Genomic DNA, 21,018 nt, shown 5'->3' on the forward strand with positions numbered 1-21,018 from the left:
AATCTTTTTCACTGGTGTGAGATCGAAAGAGACCTTATTTTAGAGAGTCACTTAACTATGATGAATTTCATGGGTTTACTTCTTCAAATTCCCTAACATCACATGTAAGTTTTTCAAAATAACAACTAAGAATTAGTAATGACCAAATAAGGAAACTCATATATGGTTTTAATGTCATCGCTAAACAAATTTATAGAAAACTGAAATAATAAGGCTCATTAATTGAAACCTCCATAAGAGAAAATATCACCAAATACATCAAACTACAATAAAAAAACTTGAACACATGACCCTGAAATATACTTACTTTTTTCAAAGGGTATTGATAGTTCCAGTTCCACTTAATACCTACACAATATTTTTGGTCATGGTACAATTGGGAATTTCATGCCAGAATCATCTTGTCCTATTTATTTTAGGTACCAAACCTAATACTCTCTCGTTTATTAATAGGACGATCTGATACTTAATTTTAGTGAGACGGTTCTTGGTTCTCGTCCCAAATTGATACCCTTACCCTTGAATCCACTCGATTGATCAATTCAAAGTGGTCTATAGTTCTTATGGGCATCATTCTTTCCTGGTCTATGTGAATTGTGGGGTTTCACACATGGTTTTAGGTGTTAGTTATATCACTATTGGCTATCTGATATGTTCATATCATTGGTATTGATAAAAAATTCAAAAAATAAGCATCTTTTTGGGATTAAAATCCTCTGCCTTCATCTTGCGGTGCCTCGCAGTTTGGGTCTGGGAGTTCGACACGTGGAAGATGCTTCATCCAACGGTGTGAGCTCAATTGATCCAATTTTTTTTTTCTTTCTTGTCGAGCTCGGCACCGTTGGATGTCGCATTTTTCACGTGTCAAGCTCTCAGGTCTGAACTGCAAGCTACCGCAAGATGAAGGCATTGCAGAGGATTTTCCCCCTTTTTGGTTGATTCGACCGATATTTGATTGATACTGATCGATACATATCGATATTATATCTGTTTCAAAACTGGCCAATACACATTTCGATACCATGAACTAAAACCATGGTTTTACATGGATCTAAGTTTACCCCGGCAACACATAAAAAAAAAAAAATGGGCTGGGTTATTCGTTATATAAATAAAAAAGGAAAAATGAACGCTAACCGGTGTTGCACCTCGGTGTGTACTGCACCCATGTACAGTCGCGCACCTCCCAAAAGGCGGAAAGAACTAGGAGAGTAGGAATGCACCGATCATCTCGCGCGAGGCTGTGCTTGGGCGCATGCAACACTGGTTAGTGTTGTTTGTCCCTAAAAAAATTTTGGTTAATGCAAGGGTAATATAGTCATTTAACTTGCAGCAGTGGCATTGACGTAAATATACCTGCAAATGAATGTTCTTCTGTTCGAGCACACCTGTAAGTCTGTAACTTGTTTTTGATCCGAAGGAAGAAAGTTGCCCAAAACGCGTGGAAAGAAAGCGAGAGGAATGGCAGAGAGACTGCAGTGTACGGTAAGAAATGGAAAATAGAAATAATAAATACCCTCCAAATTAATTTTCCTTTCCTTCTTTTTCCCCTTTTCGTTCTTACAGTTACAGACTTACAGCCTCTCTATGATTTTGATTTCAGAATTTAAAACTACAATTATAAATAATCCAAACGATGGCAGATCTCTTTCTTACAAGTCTTTCTTTTTTTTTAAACTGAATCTGAAGTCAGAGCAGAGCTGGAGTTTAAGAGTTTTAAACTGCAAAGGCGTGAATAAAGTAAACTTCTTGTTTCAGAATCTTCAGATCACTCCAAAGTCCAAATGTGAAGCATGTTCATCTTCAGTTTTTAGTTTTTTTAGTTTAAGTCTGTACGATCATCGCCGACGGATGATTAGGACAATGGGTTTTGGGTCGGAGGAGAATCTGTTCACTTTGTTTTGAATAATCTTCTTCATTTACAATTGAAAAATCAAAAAATCGGTAGTGAAAGTGTGAAAAGAAGATGGATAGATCTGAAACCTGCAAATTTTTTATTAAGCCATGAGTTTATCTGACTTTGAGGGTAGAAGAACATTTTGGAATCCTTGAATCACTCCACTTTCAAAGGTTTTTATTAGTGGGTTTTGACCCAACTTGGGATTGGAATTGAAAGTGGAGAAGATTTCCACTATTTTTCAGACAAGAAATAGTGAAGATATTGGGCGAGATCTTGCTGGTGGTGTCCCTGACAAACTATAGGAATTTCCCACCTTCTTCAGTTCTTCTTATTCGATCATGGGAGAGTCTTAAAAAAAAAAAAATAAAAAAAAAAAATCATGGGAGAGTCTTTACTCTTTGGTCAATAATAATTTAATAAAAACCCATTTATAATGTACAATTCTTAATCTTGCAGAGAGATCCTGACAAAATAGTGGAAGTTTTACTTGAGTTCTTTACTGCTACAAAGATAGTAAATTAATGGCATGCTCCGATTTCCCGCGTAAACACTGTAAATTTTTATCAGAAAAAAAAAAATCTTCTCTCTCACTCACTCATTATAAAGAAAAAAAATTGGAAAAATTGAAAATGTAACGGCCGGATTTAAAGGAGAGAGAAAGAGAGAGAAGGTGAGGGTGAGGACATGGTTATGGTATGGTGGGGTGGGATGTAATGCATGAATTTCCTAGGCTTTAAGGGTTTAACTTGCAGAGAAAGCTAAAACTGGAAGATTGAAATTGACAGTTATTTAATACACTTGAAGGGTTTTTATTTAAAATTTCTTAGAGACTCTGTTTTCTTTGGTCAAAACAACCATTCTCAAGTTTTCACACTCACTGTGTTCTTTTGTCGGGGAAAAGTTTCCTCTACTTCTCCTCCTTTGTCTTATAATGTAAGAGAGAAAGAGATTAAAACAAGAATCTCTATTTCTTTCTCAACTCTCATCTCATCATCTGTCCTTTTCTCTCTGTTATTCACAGAAGAACTGTAAGGATTAAAACAGTTTTTGCCTCTGAAGAAGTGGAACGACGAGAAAAGAAAGTAAAGAAATTAAATAGAGAAAAGAATAAAAGAAAGAGAAAGAGAGAGAGAGAGAGAAGGATTAAAGCAAAAGGGGTTTTTGTTTTGTAAAGCGAGAATTTTGAAATGTCACAAGATTCTGAAGAGATAAAGACGATTGAGCAGTGGAGATGGTCTGAAATGCAGGGGCTCGAGCTCGTGTCGGCTGAGGATGGGGGATTTAAAGCAGAAGGGGAAGGAACCCACATAAGAGTAGAACCTAATGAAGCTGTTGGGAAGGTAGAGAGAGGAGTTGACAAAGCTAGTGACCACAGAGGTGGTGGGAGAGGAGGAATGGAAACTTCTGAAGGGAACAAAGATGGAGGGGAGAAGCCCAGTTCGCCTCTTCCCTCGGTGGGATTCAAGGAGCTGTTCAGATTTGCAGATAGGTTGGATTATGTTTTGATGGCCATTGGAACGATTGGAGCCATTGTTCATGGCTGCTCCTTGCCGATTTTTCTCCGGTTCTTCGCGGATCTCGTGAATTCATTTGGTTCAAACGCCAACAACATTGATAAGATGACCCAGGAAGTCGTGAAGGTGAGGACTGGAGAATCGAGTTCATTAAGTAAAGGTAGAACATCTTTATGTGGCTTTTTACAGAGACGAAATGAACAATTTTGCTTTCTCTGTGAATTTGCAGTACGCTTTCTACTTTCTTGTGGTGGGAGCTGCGATTTGGGCGTCTTCCTGGGCTGGTAAGGAAATGTTGTTCTTCCATTTGTCTTTTAATTCCTCTGTTTCAATCTGTTTTTTTTTATAAAAAAAACCAAATTAATTGCAGAGATATCGTGTTGGATGTGGACGGGAGAGCGTCAATCGACAAGGATGAGGATCAAGTACTTGGAAGCTGCTCTGAACCAAGATGTGCAGTTCTTTGATACAGAGGTTCGCACCTCCGATGTTGTTTTCGCCATTAACACAGACGCAGTGATGGTACAAGATGCCATTAGTGAGAAGGTAAAGGAAAACCCATTAAAGTCAAGTTTTTCTCTTGCTTTTCAATTCAGCCATGAATGAACTAGTCACTGGATTGGTTCCTTTGTGTTTCTGCAGTTGGGTAACTTTTTACATTACCTGGCAACGTTTGTGTCTGGATTCGTTGTGGGTTTCACTGCTGTGTGGCAATTAGCCCTAGTCACGCTCGCTGTGGTTCCTCTCATTGCTTTGATCGGAGGTATCCACACCACTGCATTGGCCAAGCTCTCTTCCAAGAGCCAAGAATCTCTGTCTAAAGCAGGGAACATTGCAGAACAGGTACAAGACACCCCAAAAAAAAAACTTCCTTTTTTTCTCCGTGTGTTTGGATTCATTGGCCCTTTCTTCTTGGTTTCTACAATTGGGAAGAGGGGTCAGGGGAAGATTGTATGAAAATGGAGGGAATCTTTACCAAGAAAGGAAATTGAAGGATTTTTGTAGTATTTCTCTTCCTTTCCTCCTTTACTCTGTTCTTGTGTTTTGGGTGTGACTCGTGTGACTGATCTGTAAAGCCAAAGTGCAGACAATCGTTCAAGTCAGGACAGTTCTATCATTCGTTGGTGAATCAAGAGCTTTACAGGCTTACTCGTCAGCCTTGCGTGTGGCTCAGAGGATCGGTTACAAGACTGGGCTTGCCAAAGGGTTGGGATTGGGTGCCACATACTTCACTGTTTTCTGCTGCTATGCTCTTCTGCTTTGGTATGGAGGATACCTCGTCAGGCATCACTACACTAATGGAGGTCTCGCCATAGCCACCATGTTCTCTGTTATGATAGGTGGACTGTAAGTATTTTTCAAGCCAGTAATTCTCCCTTTCATCTCATGACTTATTCATGGCTAAACCCCACTTTGGATTCATTCTCAAATTCTCAGGGCTTTGGGACAATCTGCTCCAAGCATGGCAGCATTCGCAAAGGCCAAAGTTGCAGCTGCAAAGATCTACCGTATTATTGACCACAAACCGAGCGTCGACCGGAACTGCGAATCGGGTTTGGAATTGGATTCTGTTACAGGCCAAGTTGAGCTTAAGAATGTTGATTTCTCCTACCCATCTAGGCCTGATGTACCAATTCTCTGCAACTTCTCTCTGAATGTCCCTGCTGGGAAGACCATAGCCTTGGTTGGGAGCAGTGGCTCTGGTAAGAGCACTGTTGTCTCCCTCATTGAAAGATTCTATGATCCCACTTCAGGTAATTAATCTATCTGCATTTTCATGTCCAAATTTATTAAGCTAGTCCTGCTAAGGGTGTTTAAGAACTCCATGGGGGCTGGATTAAAAGTTGCAGTGTATTAACAGTTTCTGTTAAAATGAAAATTTGCAGGAGAAATTCTGCTAGATGGGCACAACATAAAGACACTGAAACTGCGATGGCTGAGGCAACAGATTGGTCTGGTTAGCCAAGAGCCTGCTCTGTTTGCGACCACCATTAAAGAAAACATACTCTTGGGCAGGCCAGATGCCAACCTGGTTGAGATCGAAGAAGCTGCAAGAGTCGCTAATGCCCACTCTTTCATCGTAAAACTTCCCGAAGGCTATGATACTCAGGTGCGGGCATCATCTTCCATTGCTCCAGTGTTCAGGGTCCATAATTAAGAATTTAGATTGAGCTCAACATTTCAACAGTTCAAGGTCCTAAAGTTTAAAAAAAAAGTTACTAGATCACCTTCTTTATCTTATTTTCTTTTTCGGATTCAGGAAATTGGATCGTAGCTCCAGGGGAGCTGCATTGAGTTGGAATCAACAAGTGGGGTAGAAATTAGAATTCATGTTCATCTTATAATTTATTTCATATGGTTCATCTGGTCAACTACTAGAACCCAACTTTATTTGAATTTATTTTGATTAATTAATTTTATTTTAAAAGCAAATCTGGGGAGTGTTTGGTCTTCGGATAAAATAAAAGGTCACATGGGTTTTCAGTCAACAACACCACATGTGCAGAACTAAACATGGTCTTATTCTTCCAAGTGAACTTGCTGACTATATGAAATAAAGAAACTGTGCTGCAGAAGTAAACATATTGCAGTCTAGTACACACCCTTCAAGAAAAAAGAATATTTATAACAGTAATGATATAATAAAAATAATTATTATTATTTCATAAAAAAAAAAAATTATTATTATACTAATTAGGAAAAAAAAATGAAATACTTAGGATCCGATAGCAGTAGAGATTGCAAGCTATAAATTTCAAAAAAAAAAAAAAAAAAAAAAAAACCTAAAAGAAATGGTAGTAGAAGAAATTATGGGTATAAATGATGAATTACCCTGATTAAATAGAAAACAAAAATGAAATTAGTGGGAAAAGATTGGTTTGGTACCATTGGGAGTGAATGAAATAAAGGCAGGGGATCAACATGATGCTGGTGTGGGATGGAATCTCTTGCACCAAACCAATTGGAGCATAGGAGGGGGTGTCTCACGGTTTGTATGCACAAGGACTCACATGTCAGGGAGGATAGAGAGTGTTACGGAATGATACCAAAATATGATCTTATTTGTCTAATGTGGTTGAAAATGGCAGGTGGGAGAGAGGGGTTTGCAGCTCTCAGGAGGTCAGAAACAGAGGATAGCCATAGCAAGAGCAATGCTGAAGAACCCAGCAATCCTGCTTTTGGACGAGGCAACAAGTGCACTGGACTCAGAATCAGAGAAGCTGGTTCAGGAGGCTCTGGACCGGTTCATGATCGGGAGGACAACTCTTGTCATTGCCCACCGTCTCTCCACCATCCGCAAGGCTGACCTTGTTGCTGTCCTTCAGCAGGGGAGTGTCTCTGAGATTGGGACACATGATGAGCTCATGGCCAAAGGTGAAAATGGTGTCTTCGCCAAGCTCATCCGCATGCAAGAGATGGCACATGAAACTGCACTTAACAATGCTAGGAAAAGCAGTGCCAGGTATCCCTTCCCTATAACTACTATAAGCTCTTCTTTTAATTTTCTTAAAGCAAAATAATTTTGAACTCTTCATGACATTGTTCTTCACTTCTTTGTGGCTTAGGCCTTCTAGTGCCAGAAACTCAGTAAGCTCTCCGATAATTGGCCGGAACTCATCATATGGTCGATCACCATATTCACGGCGACTCTCTGACTTCTCCACCTCAGACTTTAGCCTCTCCCTTGATGGGTCACTTCCCAATTACAGGCTTGAGAAGCTTGCATTCAAAGAACAGGCCAGCTCCTTCTGGCGACTTGCCAAGATGAACTCTCCTGAATGGGCCTACGCCCTCCTTGGATCTGTTGGCTCTGTTGTGTGTGGCTCACTAAGTGCCTTCTTTGCTTATGTACTCAGTGCTGTCCTTAGTATCTACTACAACCCAGATCATGCCTATATGATTCGTGAGATCGGAAAGTACTGCTATCTTCTGATTGGGGTCTCATCAGCAGCCCTTCTCTTCAATACTCTACAACATTTCTTCTGGGATGTTGTGGGAGAGAACCTTACTAAGCGGGTGAGAGAGAAGATGCTTGCAGCTGTACTGAAAAATGAAATGGCATGGTTTGACCGTGAAGAGAATGAGAGTGCTAGGATTGCAGCCAGGTTGGCACTTGATGCCAACAATGTTCGATCAGCAATTGGAGACAGAATTTCTGTGATTATGCAGAACTCAGCCCTCATGCTTGTTGCTTGTACTGCAGGATTTGTCTTACAATGGCGTCTGGCTCTCGTCCTTATTGCTGTATTCCCTGTTGTTGTTGCTGCCACAGTTCTGCAGGTTTGTTGTATTCTAAACTTCTAATTGTGCCTCCCATCACATCATTTGTGAGGATCTAATTCTAAACGAAACTGTTCTGTTGCAGAAAATGTTCATGACAGGCTTCTCCGGTGACTTAGAAGCTGCTCATTCCAAGGCTACACAGCTTGCTGGTGAGGCTGTGGGGAATGTCAGAACAGTTGCTGCCTTCAATTCAGAGGCAAAGATTGTTGGCCTTTTCTCCTCAAACCTTGAGACACCATTGCGACGCTGCTTTTGGAAAGGCCAAATTGCCGGAAGCGGCTTTGGCGTAGCCCAATTCTCACTTTATGCCTCCTATGCACTTGGACTATGGTATGCCTCCTGGCTTGTAAAACATGGCATCTCTGATTTCTCCAAGACAATCAGAGTCTTCATGGTTCTCATGGTGTCTGCAAATGGTGCGGCTGAGACACTGACTCTAGCTCCTGACTTCATTAAGGGAGGTCGTGCAATGCGGTCTGTCTTCGATCTTCTTGATCGCAAGACTGAAATTGAACCTGATGAACCTGATGCAGCTCCTGTTCCTGACAGACTACGAGGAGAAGTCGAATTCAAACACGTTGATTTTGCCTACCCATCTCGCCCTGATGCACAAATCTTCCGAGACCTCACATTGCGTGCCCGTGCAGGCAAGACACTAGCCCTTGTTGGACCAAGTGGGTGTGGTAAGAGCTCTGTCATAGCACTAATACAAAGATTCTATGAGCCATCATCTGGACGTATATTGATCGATGGGAAAGACATTCGGAAATACAATCTCAAGTCACTAAGACAACACATGGCAATGGTGCCTCAAGAGCCTTGCCTCTTTGCTGCAACCATATATGACAACATTGCATATGGGCGTGAGACTGCAACTGAGACAGAGATCATTGAGGCTGCAACACTGGCAAATGCCCACAAGTTCATATCAGCTCTGCCGGATGGATACCGGACTTGGGTTGGAGAAAGGGGTGTCCAATTGTCTGGTGGGCAGAGGCAGAGGATTGCTATAGCTCGTGGGTTTGTGAGGAAAGCAGAGGTGATGTTGCTTGATGAGGCAACAAGTGCATTAGATGCAGAGTCTGAGAGGTGTGTACAAGAGGCTTTGGAGAGAGCTTGCTCAGGGAAGACAACCATTATTGTGGCACATAGGCTATCGACAATAAGGAATGCTCATGTGATAGCAGTGATAGATGATGGGAAGGTAGCAGAGCAAGGGTCACACTCTCATCTCTTGAAACATAACCCTGATGGGTGTTATGCAAGAATGATACAGCTGCAGAGGTTTTCTCATGGGCAGGCAATCACAATGGGAATGACATCAGGCTCTACTTCGTATACCACTAATACCAGTCCTAGAGAGGACCAAAAGGTTGAGTAGTTCTCAACCCAAATGAGGCTAGTATTTGAGTAAATTGGATGCCTTCCTAGTTCCTCCCCCCCCCCCCCCTCCCTCTTTCTCTTTCCCTTTTTTGTTATTTCTTGCCTAATTGGGTAAAATATGGAATATGTGTAATATAAGTTTTCCCCCTTGTTTTAATTAAATATATGTCTTATTATTTCCATAAACAATTTGTTTTTTGTTTTTTAGGGGGGGGTGTGTTGGGAAGGAAGTGGGAGCATGGCTTTAGTGCACGACATCGTATCGGGTATCGATCACCTTCAAAATCGGCACAGAACAGCCCGTATCAGACAGTTTTGTTTTCCTTAAAAAATGAGTTTAAGGCGATTATGATTGATTCCATATCGATTCCAATTGAATAATCGAATATGAATATCAAAAGTAATAAGAGAAAGTTTTCTTCCACCATGGGTGAAGGAAAAGTACACCCATCTAGAGTCATAAATGTTCTACCCCTATAGTACGAAGTCATAAATATTACTGTTTCTTGATACCTGAGCACACCATCCAAACTCTCAGCCAAGGGATTTTCTTTTGACCGTGGGTGAAGGAAAACTGTCTGAGTAAGGCCATTGATGAATTAAGAAAAGGGCACCCCTCGTGCATTTGATGTTTCTGTCTCTGTAGGAAAGATGAGGATGATTGTAATAAGCAATGTCTGGTGTCCCAAGTTATAATCGTGTGGAGGATTTGTCTTAAAATGATATTTGTTCTCTCTTTGTGCTTCAGTAGGCCCCCTCCACATTGCAATGTATCCAATCATTCCACAGAAGGCGACATATACCAGATGATGATATATGACCATGTGGTTTCCACAACAATGGCTATCAGGATTTAAAGATCAAGTAGGGTCCAGGGTCCGGACAAGTAAGAAGTAAGGATAGACAGAAGTGGGCCCTTGTTTGGGATACTCTGGATTTGGGCATACGCAATTGATGCTTTGTTCAAAGTACTGTAGTGGTCCATCCCTAACTGATCCAATTCAGGGAAATGGCAGTAAGACCAAAACTTGTACAAAGGGAGTAGCCCCACAGATTTCACGAAAAAAAAAGAGTAGCTCCACAGGTATCTTCTGAAGGATTCAATAAGGTTTACAATCTAACTCTTAGATCTGGAAGTTTTTTAGAGCTCATTTTCCTTTTGAAGAATTCAAATCCCCAATCCTCACTGTGACTTATCGGTTGGATTCGGTTTTGGGTTTTGGAAATCGGCACAAACCAAAAACAACCAGACCGACCATGTTGATTGGGGGAAAAAAATGATACAAAAATTGATTTTTTTTTTTTTTTTTTTGGTGGGGAGGGGGGGGGGGTTGTTATCGTGTAACAATAGAAGGTGATGTTTTTGAAAATCACAAGACAAATTAGTCATCCATCTGTATGTTTTTATTAATTTGAACAGTTTGCTTATACTCAATTGGGAGTGCACAATAACATCTAGAGTACTAGTGCAGATGCATGGACATATATGGGATGTGTGTTAATACAAAACTGTTTATTTGATTGAATTAAAATCTAAAATTTGACACGCGGTTAATCTAATCTATGTCCTCTCTATCCAACAGTTGAAATGGACCTATCAAATGCAAAACAAAACACCTAACAGTTTAACCTCGAATTGACCCAATACATGCATAAATCAAATTAAAGTAACACTTTAGCATAGGCACACGTGCCAGAGAGAAAGAGAGGGAGGGAGGGAGGGGAGAGGGGAAGGGTTGAGGCACCCACAAGCGTAGTAGTAGCAATTTGTGATGGTGGTTCCGGTGCTTGTTTCATCAAAATATGTTAAAAGAAGTGGCATGGTTGTGTGGCAGTTCATGGGCCCCCTCTTCTTTCTTATATTCAAGGAAGGTGATGGTGATCACCAAGGATTTCTGACGATGGTCACCAGCTCACAAAAAATGAATGGCACATATTTGAGTCCCGACTCCTGACTTCCCTCACGGCAGCTATTTTGGACTTTTTGGAGTGATTAGCCACCAATCCTATTTCCCCTTCATTGGAGGATGATGCACTAACCTTTAATCAAAAGAACAGAACCCGTAAATTAAGAAATTCTCTACTCTCCTTTTTTCTTTTTTTTAGTTGTACTTCTGAACTCGTGCAATGACCAATTAGTAGTTTTTGGTAAGTGATGTATTAGTGATTGGGTCACCTTGCTGTGGCCCCAACTTTAACACATGAGAGGAAGAACCGAAGAAGCATATGGGCGCATTTCTCAGGTTGAGTAGGCATTATTATAGGAAATGCCCTCAGATAGTATTTTCTTTAGGTCCCCCACAGGAGAAGCAATTGTTTTCCAGTATTTATCCATCTTCTCTGTTTCAAGCTTAGATTATTCCATATCTGTTCAGTCTATGAATGACGGAAGAAAAGCAATGAAAGCCATGGCTCCCAATCTGATGAGTGCGTTAAAAACTTAAAATGGCACAAGTGGGGATTAGTATCTGAGAGCAAGCAGAAAAATGAGGTTCAGAGCAGTCCAGTCCAGCGATGTAAAGCACAGTTTTGTATGTTCAGTGTTAAGGAAAATTTGAAATCACAATCAGAACACCACATACGATGGTGAGTGCAAAAAACAGGGCTAGTGATCAATCCAAGGAACCATCACAGGACCATTATCAAGCATTGTAAAGTGCACAAAAGGATACTACAATGGCCAAATATCTTGAAATTCCAAAACAACCAAAATTAAGTCGCTCACATCGACATCAGCTTTGGACCATTGTCCGGCATTCCCATTCCAGCAGCTAAGTCTGCATCTAGTTGGGTATGTGGTGCAGGTCCCATCATCAGTTTCAGCCTGCGTGATCAATGCAAATGTACTTACTAATCAATGAGGTAAGGAATTTACTGTTAAAGATTTCAGGGAGTACTGCATAATTGGTTCAGTAAGCAAGATATGATGTCTATGCTCTTTTAGACAAGGTGACAATGATAGTGTGCCAGACTATCTAGATAATTTGGGAGGGGGGGAGGGTTTCAAAAAGATTACTGCCCTTGCTTAAGAAGTCACTAAAAATCTTCGTCTGCTTCGTAAAAAAGGAATAAAAATTGTTTAACGGCCTGTTATATGACATGTGGCAGCTGCTGTGGCTGCTCAAAATGGTCCCACAAGTTTGACACCATCTCCTCATATGATGAACTTCAGCCCAACAGCTACGATGCCTAGATGCAGATACATACACAGGCACTACAAGGAAGAAATAACTCTTGATTTCTAGCAATCCAAGACCAAGATAAAGGCAGGGACGCATGGGTGACTAACATAAGCAACACAACAGTAACCCATTAAATATCCTGCTACTATACTTCTACTAGTCTTTTAAGCTATGTTTCTAACATAGAGATATAACTAAATTCAATGATTAGTAAAACATTTGGAAGGTTGGCAAAGGAATTTTATTTCTCCATTTTTTATGTGACAAATTAAAGTTTAACAGTGTCGGTTTAGGGGGGGGAATATTCACTGCCAAACAACAAGTAACGCTGAGCATCCGCATATACAAAATTAAAAAAAAAAAAAGTTCCTTTAAAATGAATGGCCAAAACTGAACATGACATCCTTACAAGTGACCCAAAATGTGAAGTTATCTGAGCATGCCATCCACAGACCCCTATATTTGCAATATTATCAACGGCAGTGTTCTCTAAGCTAGCGGGGTGGGCAGCCAGCCAAAGGGGCGGAAAGGAGAGTGTGTCTCAGGATAGAGATAGAGAGAGGGTGCTGAAATAGCCTATGTTGCCAGCTCAGAGACTTTTCCCATATTAATTTTTTTTAAGGCAAGCTAAAGTGATAAGGGTACACAAGTCAGCCAAAATTTATGAGATAAAGCTGCTATGCATGCGTATGTGCAAAAATTGATTTTCCTAAGGCTTTGTTGGTTTCCAGGTTACAACAACATAGAAAAAGAGTCGAGTAAAATTTTATTTTTATTTTTCACACAGATTTTATCTGAAAATTTTCCTTCAGGGGCGGATTCCCTTCACCCACAGTGAAGGAGGTATTTCCTTCACCTTAGGCATTAATGGAGGTGGGATGGGTGTCATAAATGAGGGAAGGGACTTACAAACCTTCAACTAGTAGAGAGGGAGTAATAATGATGTTCAGATCATGGGTTTTCGTTCTCCCATGGGGGAGGAAAAATTTCTCCTTTTCCTTTTATGTGATGTGATTTCTACATGGAAACAAACACAGCCTGAGAAATCTAAACTCCCTTTTTTATGATTAGACAGACGTGAGTCTCATCGCTGCAAAACTGTGTGTGTGTGTGTGTGCACCCACCCCCTTCCCCGCCCCATCCCACCCGTAGTTGTAAAGACATCACCTAGACGTCCAGGCGGCTTTGCTTGGATTGGCACCTTGGTCGCCTAGGTGCCTTAATTTCTCCCCCATCTCGACCGCCTTGGTTCACCTAGGCGTCGTGACAACTATAGTCCCGTGATGCAAATCCAAGCCTCCATGAGCTGAAGAAGCCCCCCCTGATCATGGGGTTTTAGTAGGAGCCTTAGTTTATACTTAGTTTTATTGCCTTAGTTTATACTTAGTTTTATTTCCGTTCTCTACTTAGTTTTATTTTTATGTCTTTAATTGAACCGGTTCAAATTGGTTGCATCCAATTGGTTCAATTTAAGTTGGTCTAATTTAAGTGAAGTGTTCCTATTGGCTATTAGGATCTTATATCCTATTGGTTGATGAGGAATCTTCTTAATTTAAGAGTTTTAAGTGTTTTAAGTTAATAGGGGTAGTTAGGATTTTTAACTTTGAGTTATTTCATTAAGTCACACTCCTTCCACGATTTTGGAAGAAAGAGGATTTTAAATTGTATTAGGATTGTGACCCTTTGGCCCTTATTAATAGAAATCGTGGGAGAGGCTCCCCCACCAATTAAAGTTTTGAAAAAATCGTTTCCTTGCTGTTGGCTACTGTTGCTGCTGTTTCTCTCTTTTGAGATTGTCTAGTGAGTCATATCAAGACCCCCTTGTGAGTCATATCAAGGTTGAAGGGCTGGTGGATCTCCAATGACTCCTTGCATCTTGTAGATCGGGAGGTTCATCTTCAAAGCTGTCTTCAAGGTTACCGCCATTGAAGAACTCCTTAAACCAGTAAGTTATTTACTAGTTCAGCATTCCCCTCTTCTTCTTAATCCTCCAACCCAAGCCCCACCTGCCCTAATCGATCCACATTGTCTCCTCCATTAAAAACCCATTGATCCCCCTAAACCCTAATTGTTCTAAATCCTTTCCAGCCTTATTCCTCCATCCAATCTCAACCAAATTTCAACTACAGCCCCCTCTCATCTCCTCCTCCACTCGACCTAACTTGCAGCACCACCCAACCACTCAAACCCTAATTTGCCTTGTCCCTGTAGAACCCAAAAAACCCCTAAATTCTGTATTACCTAATTCAGCCATCAGAATTACACCATATTACAGCCGAGTACCCTTCCCATTGCCCCAAGCACTCGACCTTAGCCCCTTGCTCTAATTCCAAGTTTAAACCCTAGTTTCAACCTAAATTCTAAAACCCAAAACCCTAACCCTAATTTCTGTACTTTTTAAATTTTGTTTAAACCTTGTTCAAACCTACCCTATTAGCTTCTCCTATATCTGCCCATTAAAACCATATAAGATTTAACCCTATTCTCATAAACCTAACCCTAGATTTGACCTAAAATACCCCAATCTGCCCCAATCAGCCAGCACCTTTGTGAGGGTTTGATCTACTTGGCTCCTAGTGGGTCTCCTACCTATCTAGGACTACATTATCCTGCCTCAAGGTTGCTCCAAGTAATGCTTCAGTTACCGTCCAAGGTACAACAACCTCAGCTACCTATATACACATACATGTAGCCAACCTTAGTACATTCCCTAATATAATTTATAATCTAAATACGTTTTCCCCCTCTAAAAGTCCTTTACTTTTCCTGCAAAATCCTGCTGATAGATTCTATCGTACCAGTTCAAAAATCCTAGGGTTTCATCCTCTCACCCAAATCCTATGATTAACAAATTTATAGAAAATCAACATAACCTTGCATCATAAATTTCTTCCAAAAACCAGAGCCAAAATCCCTCATCTAAGTCCCCTTTCACATGCTGCAACTTCGAAGTACAGATTCTGCACGTCGAACAAAAATAGTACAGAAACACCTCCTTCGGCATCCAAAATAGTTCCAACTTTTTCAGGCTTACACAGATTTTGCCAGTTTCTGTGCATAGAAATTATTACATATGAAATGAATAGTTCCCGAATCCAAAATACCTCCAAACTGTCCAGAATGAAACTAGATACATAAAACTAATATCCATAAACAAAATTTAGACTCTGAATAAACTCCTAAGTTGGGTCCCTAATCCCCCAAAACTCAGTGCTCAGAATCAGTATGTTTCTGTACACAACGACAAGGTGATATCAGAAACTGAACTTCCACATTGTCCTGAAAATACATTCAATAAGGATCATACCCACCAAATTTCTCATTAAAATTCTATGTATAAGTCTAGTTCTAATTTTCCCAAAATCGGGTTGTCTGTGATGCCTAATACATTAGTCTGAGTTCTAGTATTTTCTACCTTATCAAACGAATGAGTTTTGAGCCCAAAATTGGCAGAGACATTCCTCTATCTGTTATTCACGTTCCCTAAAAAATTCACATCGAAATTCTATGTCTACATGGAGTTACAAACAATCTCCCGTGAACGGACTGAATCTTTCCACAGCGGAAAAATCAAACCCCAACTTCTCCCTCTTGTACGATCAATTTTATTTTACATATTGTAATTTAATCTTGGACTTAGGATTGAAGTACTAACCTCAGTTAATTGAGAAAAAGGTTCTTTGAGCACTTAATTGAGGATTTGAGGTTAGTACTTCCATCCTAAGTCCCGGATTATACCTGTGCACACGTTTCCACTTCAAAGGAAATCCCAGGTTATCTACATTGAGAATTTGAAAAAATAGAAAACATAAGAGTTATAGCCCTTTGAGTCTTCTTTAAAATGGCTTTATAATGAAGTCATTCCGAGTTGTAACGAAGGAGTTATGTCTTTTATACTGAATATGTGTAGTCCAACTCGTCCATGACCTTCATCTTCCTTGTGTGTCCACATTTGCCCATAAAGCTCACTTTCTCCCATGAACTCTCTTGGGCAACAACAAGCATCTTCTAAAGTCTTTTTCATTTGGGACACCCGCTTCAACCTTAGAGCTTGCATCAAGGCACATTGGAGCAGTCCCTTATGTCTTGGAATTTACTTTCATTTATTTGTCTTCTTTTTTTTTTGGGGGGGGGGAATTAAGCATGCAATCTCAACCCTTGAAAATCAATGTAGTTCAACGGTTGAGATATTGTAAGAACTTTTAGGGTTTCTTTTGTTTTGCCCATAAAAGTCCTACCTATCTTGTTTGTAATAGATTGAATTCGATGAATGAAAATTGCTTTGAGCATTTCTTAGAACCATGATGAGTTCTCCCCTTTAAGGCTAGAAGAGTTCAACTTAGAAACCCTTGAAGAAGTTTCTCTACTTCTTAGAAGAGGAGTTTTATTCTTCACCTACATCCTGGAAGAGTTGTAGGCCATCGATGGAATTGATTTTCATCCTCAAAGAGAAGTCACTCTACCCTTCACTATCCAAGTTACATTTTTGTCCTTGCACTAGCCGTCACTTGTAGCACAATTTCAGGTATCCTCACAATGGAGTTGGCTAGGGTCTTCAAGATGCAACCTGGGCTTGCATTATACTCCCTTGGTTGAAAGTAATTTGTTCCCGAATCCAGCCCTCCATCAAGTGACGTCGGTTCTCCACTAGGATTAAATGGAAACAAAGCAATATCCTCGTTCTTATGGACTGAAGCTTCTTGTGCTAATATACAAAGTATAATGACAGACCAACAAACATGGAAAATACTTGTGAAATGGTATTACGGGGTGTAACCATGGAAATGCCACCCGTAACCTTGCATAATGTCTAGATCACATTCCTTGTTGAAACCAGCGTTGTCTCCAATTTTCCCATGATCAAAAAATTTAGTCACCAGAGTTCTAAGATGCCAAGGAAAGAACAAGGTTCAAGATCTCGCCAAGTTTCTCGGTTTTTCAAAATCTCAAGTCGAGATCACATACGCATTCCAAAAGTGCATTTTCTCGACGAGATCTCTCCGAGATTCCGAGATCTCGGTTTGACATAGGAAAATGCCCATCTAGGTCCTTTACATGAGTGCCAGATCTCGAGATCTTGCTGGAAATTCTTGGTATACAGACACCTATCTATGCCAGGAATCTATGCCAGGAACCAAGACAGACAAGACAGACACTTATTCATGCCTAATATCATTTACTTAAGATATTATTCATAAATAAGAAAATACCCCCCATTTGAATCCAATAAAAATAGTTAAAAAATCAAATTCCAAAAGGAAAAAAAGTCAGCCCCCCAGTTCAAGAACAAAAATTGGATTTTCGGTGGTAGGTGCAATTTTCAACTTTCTAATGCTGGGGTTTTTCTCAAATCTAAAAATTCCATAAATCTTATTATGGTAAAACATTGCTAAAAACCAAAAGTGCGGTAAAATATTCATTTGTTTTGATGTCCAAAAAATTATTTCCATTCAGAGCGATTTTGACAGCATTCGCACATACCAAATTAAGTTTGACCGGTACATAACTCTTTCAACATAAATCAGATTTTAGCAATCTTGGACTTGTTGGAAAGCTTTCAAAAAAAGCTTTCCAACAAGTCCAAGATTGCTAAAATATGATTTATATTGAAAGAGTTATGTACCGGTCAAACTTAATTCGGTGTGCACGAATGCTGTCAAAATCCAGTTGCGTTAGAAAGTTTGAAAATTGCACCTACCGCCGAAAATCTAGTTTTTGTTCTTGAACTGGGGGTTGACTTTTTTTTCTTTTGGAATTTGATTTTTTAACTATTTTTATTGGATTCAAATAGGGGGTATTTGCTTATTTATGAATAATATCTTAAGTAAATGCAATATCATTTACTTAAATGATATTAGGCATAAATAAGTGTGTTTGTCCTGTGTCTGTCTTGGTTTCTAACATAAGTGTCTGTCCCGCTTTCCTACTAACTGAAACTCCTATTTGGACTTAGTTTTTGCAAAATCTGATAGTGTTATTATGTTTAAATGGCCTAAAATAGGTTGAATACCAAGTTTCAGACCCAAACTAGGTCTAAAACCCACCGAGATGAGGCTTCGAGTCGAGGAAAAAAAAAAGTGCAACAACTCGGCGAGATCTCGACTCAACTCGACTCGGTTTTTCAAGGGTCTGAGTTGGCACCGGGACCCAAGTTTTCGAACCTTGGGAAAGAAGAATAGAGGGGGTCAAAAACTTCAAATCCTCTTGCTGAATTTGAGTTGGGGACAAGAAGCTCTTCACCAACACTTTCGTCCAAGAGAATGATCTCTTGATGAATTAAGTTGAACTCCCAAATAGAAGAAACCGATGAGAACAAGAAAAACTAAGATCGAGCAATAATTAGGGTTTTGAGAAAATCCTGGTAGATTCTTCTATATCGATGTTTGGATTGCTCATGCTGATTTGGTTGTTGGAGATATACCCAGGCAGCAATGATTTTGATGCAATAATTTTCAAAAAATCGTTGTAGCAATCTGTTGAAAAGAAATCATAGTAGGTTGTAGAACTCTTGAACTCGATTTGATTGAACTAGGGTTTGGAATCAAGAACCGATGGAAGGGGATGGGGGAAAGGAATGGGTCTCTCACCTATCCCATCTCAGGATTTCAACATTGCATAAGCAAACTTTTCTATCATTCAAATTTGTGTCCAATGCTGGCCTCCCTTACAAACTAGTATAGAAGAAGACTAGTTTGTAAAGGAGGCTTAACCCAATCCTTAATGAATAAGGTATCCTAAATTGACTAGGAAAATGAAATAATAAAGAAAACAGACTCAAAACAGGACTCCAACTATACTAATGAAGTAAATCCCGTTTTACTATTTTCTACCCATATTTTAGGCTTATTAAATTGGCCAATTACAAAGTAAACCCATGCAATCAAAAGCCCAACACCTACATAACCTAACCCAAAGCTTATTTTCAATAAAATAAGCCCATTAGGAGACTTATCTGCAACAGGGGGAAGCTGCTAACATCCCTTGTATATATAAGGCTGATGATAAGTAGACTAGTAGAGTCAAATTGGTCCTAGAATTACTCTTGAACAGTAGGAATCATCCTTTGTCTAAAACTAAAAAAGAATTGAAAACAAATAAGAACTCCTACAGTAAGCTAAAATGGAGTTCTTCCAAGACTAGAAAACTCTTCAAAACAGAATTTAAAAAGGTGTGAAATGATAGTTAAGAGTTTCCCAACTGTACAATAAGACATCAAATAATTAAATAATAAAGTATAAAGCCTAAAACTAATCCCAACCATGCACTAAAGTAATGAACCAAATACTGGTTCAAAACCAAACAAGAAATCTGATTTATCAAGAACCGCAAGCTAGAAAATTAGCCTTCTTTCTCCAACGCTGGTAATCAACATCAACAAGTGGATGACTCTCCTGGACTTCTTTCTTATCCAAGAGACGGATCCAATTACATAAATGCAAATTATTCATCTTACACTTATTTTTAGAAACTTTTTACTGAAAGCATGGTTTTCAACCAAACAGCTCAATAGGATTCCCAGTTCATAATGGAAACAAGGGAGAAAAAGATCACAATAATATCAATAACAATGAACAGAAGTTACCGTTTCTTGTGACGTTTTGTTTTGAAGTGCTCATCCCTTACAGAGACACTTGAAAAGTATCGACTGAGAAAAAAGAGAGAAAAAATTCAACCCATTAAACAAAACCGACATCATATAATAAAAATCTGAGACAGTTTTTTTATTATGAAGGGAGAAAAAAAAAATTAAAGAAACTGTACTTACTCGCAGTGCATACAATAGAACTGACCCATCCCAGGGAGATCTTCATCGACAGGCAAAGGTTTCTTCTCCTCATCTGGCTTCTGAAGCTCTTCATACACCGCATCATCGCCTTTGACGAGGAACTTGGTTCGGCGAGCAGATTTGTGAGAGAGCCTTCTCTTCTTCACCTTCCTGTGAGGGCATTTTCCGCCCATGATTTCCTCTGGCGCAGTGTTGCTAAGGATATTTCGGATTTCCCTCTCTCTCTCTCTCTCTCCTGTAATTGTCTCTCACTCGAGAAGTCTCTAGTCTCAGACTCTCAACTGTGTTCAGCTAAACCCTAGCAAAATCTCTGCAACGACAAAATCGGAGGATAAGCATGCCATAAGGGTGATAATGTGATATAAGGTTCTTTATTGATCCGGTTCAGATAAAACGGTTCGGTTAGAGTTTGTCTCACGATGAAGTAGGTATAGAACGAAACTGAACCGGATACTATTCAATTCCAGTTATCCAAATCCAATCGGGATGGTTCCTTACCTGTTCGAATCCCAAGGGGCCAATCCCGTAACTGTCCCCTAGAAAAAATTCTAGAGAAGAGCTGGAAGTACAAGAGAAAGAGAGAAGGGGGATTAACCACCAAACATTAGAAAGAAACAAATTCGAAACTCTTACAGTAAAATAATGAGCTTCAGAATTAAGTTTGTGAGGAATATAACGAAACAAAACAGAGGAAAATTGACAAACAAGAGACTTTATATCCACTACTAGATATCATGTAGCCCAGTTGACCGACCTAGAAGATGAGTGTAAAGCTGCGACTAAAGCTTGACAATCAGAGAAAACAACCAAGTGTTGCAAGCCCAAACGGTGAGCAAGTAGGAGACTATAACGTAAAGCTTCAGCTTCCATAGCTAAAGGAGAAAGGCCAAAACCAGCAATAATCTGTGCAACCAAGAAACGCCCAGTACTACTCCTTATTACCACTCCACGACCACCACCATGACAGGA

At 39.8% G+C, this 21,018-nt stretch overlaps 2 protein-coding genes across 2 annotated transcripts; one reads left to right on the forward strand and one right to left on the reverse strand.

The window, feature by feature from the left end:
- The first annotated feature begins 1,400 nt into the window (after nucleotides 1-1,400).
- Nucleotides 1,401-9,264, forward strand: LOC122651470 (ABC transporter B family member 1). Its single transcript, XM_043844865.1, has 11 exons — nucleotides 1,401-1,485; nucleotides 2,922-3,540; nucleotides 3,644-3,698; nucleotides 3,785-3,960; nucleotides 4,057-4,257; nucleotides 4,502-4,761; nucleotides 4,852-5,168; nucleotides 5,301-5,524; nucleotides 6,504-6,877; nucleotides 6,981-7,695; nucleotides 7,781-9,264. Exons 2-11 carry the CDS (start codon nucleotides 3,088-3,090, stop codon nucleotides 9,077-9,079), a joined length of 4,074 nt encoding a protein of 1,357 aa, XP_043700800.1. The 5' UTR covers nucleotides 1,401-1,485; nucleotides 2,922-3,087; the 3' UTR covers nucleotides 9,080-9,264.
- Nucleotides 9,265-11,696: 2,432 nt separating this feature from the next.
- Nucleotides 11,697-20,254, reverse strand: LOC122651473 (zinc finger protein 593). The gene is made up of 3 exons (XM_043844868.1): nucleotides 20,029-20,254; nucleotides 19,846-19,908; nucleotides 11,697-11,905 (listed from the first exon to the last, which is right to left on the reverse strand). Exons 1-3 carry the CDS (start codon nucleotides 20,220-20,222, stop codon nucleotides 11,803-11,805), a joined length of 360 nt encoding a protein of 119 aa, XP_043700803.1. The 5' UTR covers nucleotides 20,223-20,254; the 3' UTR covers nucleotides 11,697-11,802.
- Nucleotides 20,255-21,018: the final 764 nt, after the last annotated feature.

The sequence above is a fragment of the Telopea speciosissima genome, chromosome 2 (genome assembly GCF_018873765.1).
Source record: "Telopea speciosissima isolate NSW1024214 ecotype Mountain lineage chromosome 2, Tspe_v1, whole genome shotgun sequence".
NCBI lineage: Eukaryota > Viridiplantae > Streptophyta > Magnoliopsida > Proteales > Proteaceae > Telopea > Telopea speciosissima.

Coding starts and splice junctions, on each gene's coding strand:
- LOC122651470 (XM_043844865.1), top strand. CDS start 3,088: ATGTCACAAGATTCTGAAGAGATAAAGACGATTGAGCAGTGGAGATGG. Junction 3,961..4,056: donor AAGATGCCATTAGTGAGAAG/GTAAAGGAAAAC, acceptor GTGTTTCTGCAG/TTGGGTAACTTTTTACATTA. Junction 5,525..6,503: donor CCGAAGGCTATGATACTCAG/GTGCGGGCATCA, acceptor TGAAAATGGCAG/GTGGGAGAGAGGGGTTTGCA.
- LOC122651473 (XM_043844868.1), bottom strand. CDS start 20,222: ATGGGCGGAAAATGCCCTCACAGGAAGGTGAAGAAGAGAAGGCTCTCT. Junction 19,909..20,028: donor TTCTATTGTATGCACTGCGA/GTAAGTACAGTT, acceptor CTTTTTTCTCAG/TCGATACTTTTCAAGTGTCT. Junction 11,906..19,845: donor ACAAAACGTCACAAGAAACG/GTAACTTCTGTT, acceptor TTGATCACGCAG/GCTGAAACTGATGATGGGAC.